This window comes from Acomys russatus, chromosome 12 (genome assembly GCF_903995435.1).
Source record: "Acomys russatus chromosome 12, mAcoRus1.1, whole genome shotgun sequence".
Classification (NCBI taxonomy): Eukaryota; Metazoa; Chordata; class Mammalia; order Rodentia; family Muridae; genus Acomys; species Acomys russatus.
The window spans coordinates 19878987-19888986 of NC_067148.1; the positions used below are offsets into that span (position 1 = coordinate 19878987).

Genomic DNA, 10000 nt, shown 5'->3' on the forward strand with positions numbered 1-10000 from the left:
TTGCTGGCTTTTGAACAAAGTTCCATTTTCTCCAGCGTCCTCAGTGTTGGTTGGTCTAACCCACATAATCAGTCCCCTTGGGGCGGCACCACGATGCTGCTGCTCCGCCTTTTTATGTATGGGCTCCATTCCACCGCAGACAGGTGTGATGGGATACTTGTGAATCTGAGGCAGGAGCATCAAAAGTTTGAGTGCAACCTGGCTACCTAGCAACAACCTGTCTCACAATAAATAAATTAGTATTTGCTTTTCCTGGATCCAGAGGTAAAACGAACGTGTCCTGTGGGATTTGTACGTGGTGGGCTTGTTTTATTGTATAGTCTATGAACTGGACTAAGCCCCCTAGGCTTAATACACTCAACAAGCGGCTTTACTTTGCAGAGTGGCAAGAAATATGGCAGCCCCTGTGGAGGACGAAACTGCTCTGTCTGCCATTGTTTTCCTGAGAAGGGATCTCGGGTGAGTGACTCAGAAATCAATACTCACCGCGTGCCTGGAGGGGTCGAACCATTCTGAATATTTAGCCTTCTGTAGCCTCCAACCCTAGGCATGAGTGGTTAGCCAGCGGCATGGCGCCGATCGTTCACAGTGAATGTTTTTCATGCTCTTAGAGAAGGACTGCAGTTAATTGAGACTGTGTGTGAAGCTGGGGCCTGCAGTTCACCCCATGTTTTATACAACACTAGTGTCAGGAATCCTCCTATGAATAAAGGCCTGTGGTGTCATACTGGGTCACCTCCTCCAAGGTTTATTGCATATCGGTGTTTTAAAGGCCCTGAGAAGTGTGTGAAGGGGGAAAACCTATTTAATTTGGGTTAAAGTCATCTTTCCAGACGTTTGACCGTAATACTCTTTCATGTATTGAAACTTAACATTCCAGTTAAGGAAATAGCTGCAGAGGAATGTCTTGAGTGGGTGTAACAACTGTCAATAAAGCACTGTTTAGCCAATCATCTGGGCAGAAGGACAGGAAGTGGAAGGCAGGACTTCCTGGAGAGGGGGGAGGAGCCGGGAGTTGACAGTTAAAGAGTTGACCTTGGAAGTTGGAGGAGAGAAGCCGCTGGAGAAGGCTCAGATTGGCAAGTGCTTGGGATATATGTAGGTTGTGAGGATTAGAGTAGTTTATTTTAGTTTATTGTTAGATTAATAGCTGTTTAGATTCTGCCCAGCATAGTGCTTGCAGCTTTCAATTAAGGTTCAGTCTCTTCAGTTACTGGCTTCCTAGGCCGAACAGATACAATTTATGGTAACAAATTTGCGCCCAAGGAATTTACCCTTAGAAGTGTTTAAAACCTGCTTAACTTGGCTTAAAGTCATCTTTCCAGACATTTGACTGTAATATATTGAAACTTTCATGTATTGAAACTTAACATTCCAGTTAAGGCAATAGCTATACATTGCATGTCCTATATTTGCTGTGACTATATTATGTGTTCAAAACACCGTACTTGCTTTCTGACTCCCCACCTTACACTCACCAATTCTGCTGTGCAGAAGACGGTGTCCAAGGCCAATTTCTAGTTCAAGGCTACCTAGAATAGTTCTTTTGGCAACCGGGCTCTTTTGTCTATTTCATAAATTGTAGCTACTGTCTTTCAGGAATTCACAAGCATGCCCCTGTGTTCTGACAGCTACTGTTTGACAGCCTGTTAATCATTGTGTGCTAAGGGCCAGGGGAAGCAACTCTTTGCTTCAAAACCCTCTCAATTTTTGTAGACATACACAGAGCTAGCTCTCTTTATCCTTTAAATGCACACAACTGTGTGTCAATTAAAAATGAAAAAAAAAAAAAACCCACTATGGAAGTAGCCCCACTGTCTGGCAAGAAGGGTTGGTTATGTTTCTTAAGCTTCAGATATTTTTTTTAGGTCAATTCATGATTGGTTTTTATGCTGTAGTCTTCATGCTACTGAAACAAATAAAATGCATTGGGGACCCCTGTCTTAGGGTTACTATTGCTATGATGAAACACCATGACCAAAAAACAAATTGGGGAGGAAAGGGTTTATTCATTTTATACTTCCACATTGCTCTTCATCACCAAAGGAAATCAGGACAGGAACTTAAGCAGGGAAGGAACCTGGAGGCAGGAGCTGATGCAGAGGCCATGGAGGGGTGCTGCTTACTGGCTTGCTTCCCATGGCTTTCTCAGCCTGCTTTCTTATAGGACCCAGGACCACAAGCCACAGTGGACTGAGCCCTCTCCTGTTGATCACTAATTGAGAAAAGGCCTTACATCTGAATCTCCTGGAGGCATTTCCTCAAGTGAGGCTCCCTCCTCTCTCATGACCCTAGCTTGTGCCTAGTTGACACACAAAACCCAGCCAGTACAGGTCCTTAGTCGACTTAAATCTGTTTCTCACAGTTGTGGAGGTAGGGAAGCCAAGTCTAAGGTGCCTGAGGACCATGTAGCTAGTAAGAACTATTTCCTGGCTTGAGGATGATGTGCTGGGTGGGAGAGAGAGAGAGAGAGAGAGAGAGAGAGAGAGAGAGAGAGAGAGAGAGAGAGAGAGAGAGAGAGAGAGAGAGAGAGAGAGAGAGAGACAGAGAGAGACAGAGAGAGACAGAGAGAGACAGAGAGAGACAGACAGACAGACAGACAGACAGAGAGTCTCTTCTACTCTTGACACACTGGAGCTTGGGATTTCAACATGTGTAAAAAGGCCATAAACCTTCAGTCCAATCGACATCTATATCATCTGTATCAACCCTGCAGGGCTAGACATGACACTCAGAGAGCATGCTTGGCTGGTAGTCAATCTTTAGGGCAAAACATTTCCTTCCACTCCATGGCTTTATTGCTGTATCCGTGTATCTTTAGACATCTCAGTCCCCTTAATTCTGTGCTTCTTTGTTGGGGATCATTTTGTTTCAACCACCTTTCTAGGGACACTTGTCAGTTGACACATGTTTTAGTCACCACAGTTGGGCAGAGGGAGCTACTGGCAGAGGCCAACAGTATGGCTCAGCTTCTTGGGCTACAGGGTACATTCTATACCAGAGATCGATCGGTCCCCAGTGCCAACAGTGCATACATAGAGAAGGTGGGGTGGGTGTGATTGTTTGTGTTTCCATCTGACAGTGTAAGGAGCCCAGATCAGAGCCAGCAACCACATCCAGGTGCCTGGCCTCAACACCAGCACTTGCCCCACAGGCATGGAAATGTTGTTAGGCTTAGGTTCTGACACCTGGGTCTACTGTCACTTTGTAAGCTCAAGTGGCCCTTCCTGTGATCAGGCTCTTTACATCTGCTGCCAGGATCCTGCTTCCTTCTCTTGATCTTCCCCATGATCGCTGTGCACAGAGTGTGCTTTTTCAGCCTCCAAGGCTGTCTGTGGATTGCCAGCATTTCCAGGACCGAGCTGCTCTCTGCTATGTGTGTGTCCCCCGTACTGGGTGGCCAAGGGCACAGTGTGTGCAACCCCAGCAACCCCCATCTTTCCCAATGGCTGGAATCTCCCTGTGAGGGCTGCAGGTATGGGTGGCTTTTTTCCAGCAGCGAATGTGGGAGGAAGACCATATGCCACTGGGAAAGAATGGAGACGTGGGCTGTCCATCCTTAGCATCCAGCCAAGCTCTTGAGCTATAGTAGCAGCTCCAGGTGGACTGCGCAATAATAAAAATGAGTCGGCACTGAGTTCCAGGGCCTGGAGGTATCTCCCTGAGGCTGCTCAGCTCACTTTAGGGAAAGGCTGGTATCCCTAAGTAGGAAATCGTTCTTCCCCTATGGGCTCAATGGGTGGTTTGTTCAAGTCCCACATTAGAAATTCTTTGGTCTGAAATAATTCTTTTTATTATTATTTGTTCCCTGATATCATCTGTCACACCCCCACTGAACACTTTCTTCTTCTCAGCAAGTCCTTTTCCTAATTTGATCTCTGCCCCCACCGTGTGTGTGTGTGTGTGTGTGTTTCGTGTGTGTGTGTGTGTGTGTGTGTGTGTGTGTGTGTGTGTGTTTCATTGAATTTAACTAGGGTTGCTTGTCTGAGCATGGGTGAATGGCTACTTATTGGGGCACTGTCACCTCATTAGTGGGTACCACACTGAAGGAAACGATACCTCCCCAGCAACCATCAATAGCCATGGGTTCCTTACAAAGGTGTAGTGGCACCACAAGCCCTTCCCTGTCCTTGGTCAACATCCTGTAGCAGGCGGTTAGATTTTCACCTCCTAACTATGACTTCTGGAGGAGGACTATCCACCTGTGCTGAGGGCTAAAGCAATTCTTGGCAAGCAAAGCTAGCTTCTTGTTAACAGCTGTGATTAGCTCTTTGTCTGATTCTGGAGCGACAGTGAGGTAAAGCAGGGACAGATATGTGCAGTGGTCCAGCCTCCTCTCTCAATCAGTTTGACTATGGCTGTGCCTGAACTCCCTAATTAGTACATAAGTGTGTCTTTGTGGTAGATCATGAAAGCAGCCTTTTGACTCACAGTGCACACGTTAGAGGGACAAGCTGTTACTCATTCTTTTCTCTCTGGAATAAGTGTATTCCATTGCAGTGTTCTGGGGAACTAGGTAGTCTACCTGCATCAATCAATAGATTAAAATCCAGACTCCAGTCTAGAGAGAATGCAGTGTGTAGTGCCAGCACTGTTGATCTGTAAGGTAACCTGCTGTCTCCAAGAGAGAGGAGGCCGTTGACAATGGGTCTTTTCCTCTGCACCTGGACTTTCTACCTTACGTTGGCACTGCTATGAAGTGAGTAAGCTCCTAAAGTTCAAAGCCCTATGTATTTCAAGTGTGGCCAGAGAACAGCATCTTCATAGTGAGTCGCCTCTGACCACTGTGGCATTAGGGAGTTTCCAGGCCAGTGGTGTTGGGGTGAGGGCAGGGGATGGAAGGCCACCCTCCTGGTGTCTGGCTTGTAGATTCAAGCTCAACCCAGGAGAGAAAGGTTTGTTTAGAGGGTTAACCCCATTCCTCAAGGTGGTGGTACCCCTTGGATGAGGATGTAGGGTATGACTGGGTAGCTGTTGAGTTGATCCCTGCTCCACGATCTATGATCTTTCCCATCTCCTCTCTAAACTTGCCGTCAATCTCTCTGTAAGGAGGCCAACGAGACAGAATTAGACAGAATTTTAACTTAGTCCTTGTCAAGGGCAGCAGCTCTATGTAGTTAGTGTCTGTCTATAAGATAAAGGCATGTCCTTATGATCCAGGATGGGCCCTTTTATGAGTTCTGGGTTAGTAACTAGGTGGGTAGTATTAATAGTTTGTCTTCCCGTGGCTTATTTTAAAAATAGGTAAATTCATTTTTATCATCTGAGGGAGTGAAGCAGCCATAAAACCAACAAAGTTTTATGATGTGTGGTCTTGGTCCAGGGGCAAATGGCTGTAGACTCATACTGTTACAGGTTTCAGTTTGAAATACAGATCAAGTCTCGGGGAGTCTCTCCTTCCCTTGGGACTGTGAGCCACTACATATGTCCCCACACCCTCACTCACTCTTCCCTTATATTTTTATCACTCAGATCCTGTGATTACAAAGCAGAACCTTCTTGGAGAATTTCAATTATTGTCAGCATTTCTCATGCCATTAACTTATTTGCACACACAGTTCTCACACTCAGATGCTTTTTCACGGACACAGCTATATTTGGGACACTAATTTCAGCCTGGCAAATAAATGATTCTGAGAAGGAATTGTATGTCTGCAAATTCCCAGTAGTCAATTGTGTTCTGTTTTCACAGACACACCACCCAGTGACAGCTGAGGGTTGATAAAGCCAACCCATCACCCATTCCTTGGCTTTGGTGCTGCTCCCTTGTCCTGCCGCATCTTATTCCTTCAAGGACTCTCTGTCTCACCAGAACATTCTCTGATCAGTGCTTTTCGCATATGGTGCCTATAAGCTGAGGTCAGATGGCTGGAACCATTCTCGTTGATAAGCACTGAGGCACTGGACCACACCTTTGTCCTGCAGAGGCACCAAAATGCAGAATTTTTCTGACGCCTCATGCCCTGCTATTACATGTGTCCCCTGGTGGATTCCAGCTGCCAGGCTGCAGGTTACAGTGTCAGCTTAGCTTGCTCAAGGGTTTATTTCAGAAATGGTAAGATGCTTTTTGAACACCAGAACACTTGCAGAAGCCAAGGTCACATTTTTCTAGGTATGAATTTGCTCCGTCTAGGGGTTAAGTTTGGAGAAGTGCTAAGCAGAGCTCCCCCTTACAGTGTCAAGGCAACAACAGTAGTTGGGGGCTATCTGAAGAATTGCTGCAGGCAGCTAGCATCAATTTTGGTATGCTGGCAAGTGTCCTTGACATATATCATTTGTGTATATGAAAGACGGAAAATGAATGTTTGCTTCCTGCACTGTACAGTGTTTCCCACAATGCCAAGTGAACTCGTGGTCCTAACAAACAGGGCTTCTTCCAGGACTTAGTTGCAGTGTGGGCGTGATGGTGGGTTTCCAAGGATCTGCTTATGTCATTCATCTCCTTCCGTGCAGTGCCTTCCAGTGGGGCTTCAGGTCTCCCTATGTGCAGTTTGCTCTCTTATTTCACCACTTTTTACACTGTCTTCACTGCAAGAAATAGTAATATTTTCTCAAAACCAGGCATGCAAAGGGTAAGACCATGTGATAAAGAAGAAAGTCCCAGTGGCTGGGATGTTTCACAGTCCTTAGGAAAGACATGAGAATCACCCTCCAGCTCCTATTTCTGATTGCCTTGTCAGTGCCAGGCACTTTTTGTGTGCTTGGGGTTGCCTCATGGAAAAGAAGATACAAAAGAGGCCCTGGATTCTCCCTGGGTGGGCAAGTTGGTGCCCCGAGCTGGCTTTGCATGAGTGCATGTGGGCATCAGACACAGGATGCTGGATATGCCCTGGAGTTTGGACCTGCTGGAGTTGGAGGGCATCCAGCCCTAGCATGGAGGAACAGTCACATTAACACCCACAGCTTCTGTGACAAATTAGCACATGCTTGGTGGCTTGCTGCAACAGAAGTGTATGCTTTAATGAACCCTTGATACCAGATGTTCAGAGACAAGGCATTAGCGCTGCCAGGCTCCAACTGGAGAGTCTGTTCCAAACAACGTGGTTCTTAAGAGTGCTTAACATTCCTTGGTCCTTGCGTTGCCCTAGCTTCTTTCATGTTGCTTTATTCCCTGTGGTCTGTGTTGAGTCTCACTCACAACGTTCTTATAAGGAAACGTGGCAGAGCAGTTACAACTCCCCTTGGACAGCTTACTATAACTGAACCTAGGATAAGATCCTAACATTACACCTCTTGTCATCTTATAAGCGTAGTGGGCATAGGGCCAGGTGCATGTGTGTCTGGGGAGAATAGAGTGTTGTTTAAAAAAGCCTGCATTACTCAGCAAGAAGATAGAGAGTCTTAACAAGGAGTGTATACGGAGGTAGATAGGCTCAGAAATATTCCTGAAGCAGCCTTGGCCACAGAGGGAGGCTCCTAGGAGCTGTGGGTGAGTGCTCGGAGCGGTGCTCTTCCCCAAATGAAGGTGTAAGCAGTGTGGACAGACAAATATTTCAAGAGCCACATTTAAGGGAACAACGCGGTCCAGTTCTGGACTTATATAGCCCGAGGTCCCCTGTATATGTGGACGGTGTTCAGAAGGGGTGGTCTTGGGCTGGAGAAGTGCTGAGGGAATTGTTTAATTGTGAATGCAGTGGGCTTTATGGAAATACATACTTTCTCATCAAGAGAAAGTGAGAAGGAACCAAGGCATCCACTGGAGCCCTAGGGGAGCTCCTGCGGGAGGAAGAGGAGCTGCACAGGACACAGGGAGGTGAAAACACAAAGAAGCTTTGGAAGGGACACCAAGAGAACAGGGCAGGGAAAGTTACAGGGGCAGAGTTCACAGGCCCCCATCTGGTATCCCAGGGATCCACAGCACACAGGTGCAGCTAGACTGTTTCCAACACACGAATACTGCAAAATGGGAGAACTGTTCATCAGGGACTGGTCCAAAAGGGGAGCTTATTGTCCAAATGGCCGAGCTTCCTTCTTTGGTTCTCTGTGCATGGTTTTTAAACTGCACCTGCACACTGCCCCTTGAGAGCATAGCTAACCTCCTTAGTGTTCCCCAAGGCAGACACCCTCAATGCACCCTCAAGCAGGTGAGCTCATCGTAAGGTTCCGGAGCATTCTTTGTCACTGTACTCCAGGATCCTGGGACTGATCACCACCTTTTCATTCTTTGGTTTTGAAATTCTTCCCGATGTCCAAACTCCTCCCTCCCCCAAAAGAACATAGGAGGGCGCTGGAGGCACTGTGTGCCCAGAGGCTCCCGCTTCACCTTCCACCCATTATAAGGGTGTTTGTGATATTCTAGTGACACCTAGTGGCATGTTCTGAGTTACACTTCAGCATTATAAAGAAGAGGGTCATTAAAAGGAAGGGCAATACTATCAGAATAAGTAGATGCAGCAAGGAAGAAGTGCATCAGACACAGTGTTTATTTGTAAATATTAGCTTCAGAAGTATTCATTAAGGATGAGCACACATTTAAATTTTGTAGTGTGTGAGACAATGGCCAAGATTCTGTAATGGAAATGGATCTCTGGCCCCAAAGACATTGCAAAGGGCATTCTCTTAGGCAGATATTAAGTAATATGCACACAACATTAATGAAATGAAGGTGGTGAATCTGTTTGTCAGTTACTTTCAGGTAGATATGATGGTTTGAGGAAAGTGATGCCAGTGACGTCTGGGATGAAGAAGAAGGCAGACACCCAGGTCAGAAGATCTGGGTTCAGATCTCTACTTCCCCAGGTCCTCGCTATGAGGTGTCAAACAAATTTCTTTATCTCTATGAGGCTAAGAGTCCTCCTTGGGGGAAATGAGGACATCTACAAGTATGGCTTTCTGCTTTCTATGGTTGTAAAGGCCCATGAGAAGAAAGCCAAACACCATATTGAGCTTAGGGCAGTTGAAGATCTCAGATCATAGTCGCATAGTCGTTAATGTCACTGCCATCACCAATATGTTTTTGGTGAGAGGAAGTAGGGGTTGAGTGACAGATGAAGAAAGGCTATTGTCATCTCTAGGATATACAAGTGTGAATGGAGCAGGGACTGGTGGGCTGGGGTGGTGGGACACTAGAGGAGATGTGCAGGGAGAGGGCACACTGAAGGGAGCCATGCTAGGGAGAACCCTGGGTCAAGGGATCAAAGGACAGTGACACTTGAGTGACCTGTGCTACAGATGACATGACCATGACTTAGCTGCTGCAGTGGGATGGAGATGAACTAGACACTGAGTTCGAAGGAGGACATGACTGATGTGGTCATGGGAGGGAGAGACAGCAAGGCCAAATGGACCACAGGATGCTGAGCATAGGTCAGTCACAGGAAGGAGCCTGGGAGAGCGGAGGCCTGCTTTGACATGGTGTATGTGAGTTAGGAAAAAGATACCCCAGAGAGTCTGGAAGAGAGCTAGAAAACAGGGCTGGGAGTAGAAGATGGCATTGAGGTGATGGGAAGCGAAATCTGCAGTAAATTAGGTTAGATGTTGTTTCCCAGGGATGCCTGATAAAGAAACAGGGGGCTCGTGCAGATAAGGTCACAAAATTAGACAAAGCTGAGCTCAGTGCTAGAGTGCTTGCCTAGCATTCCTCAAAGGCCCAGTTTCTGTTCCCTTACCCCAAGTGAGCGAAGAAAACATATAATACAAACATTACAGCTGAGACTGGTGATATATGCCTGTGATTCCAGCACAGAATCCAGGGGGTGGGCGTGAGGAGAGGCAAGAGGTTTCCATGCATTCAATACTCAGCTACATAGAGAGTTAGGGCCAGCCCAGGCTACAGAGTGACCCTGTGTCCAAAAACTGATTGATGATGGTGATGGTGATGATGGTGGTGGTGGTGGTGGTGGTGATGGTGGTGGTGGTGGTGACGATGGTGATGGTGATGGTGGTGATGATGGTGGTGGTGACGATGGTGATGGTGATGGTGGTGGTGGTGATGATGGTGATGGTGGTGGTGATGGTGATGGTGAGGATGAAGAGGAGGAAGAGGAGGAGGAGGAAAACC

At 46.8% G+C, this 10000-nt stretch overlaps 1 protein-coding gene across 1 annotated transcript in view; it reads left to right on the top strand.

Moving 5' to 3' along the window:
• The window catches only part of Col4a4 (collagen type IV alpha 4 chain), a 113374-nt gene that overhangs the window by 22129 nt on the left and 81245 nt on the right, over window positions 1-10000 (top strand). The window contains 1 exon segment of the mRNA XM_051153994.1: window positions 382-459. Coding sequence (XP_051009951.1) covers window positions 382-459 — 78 coding nt within the window.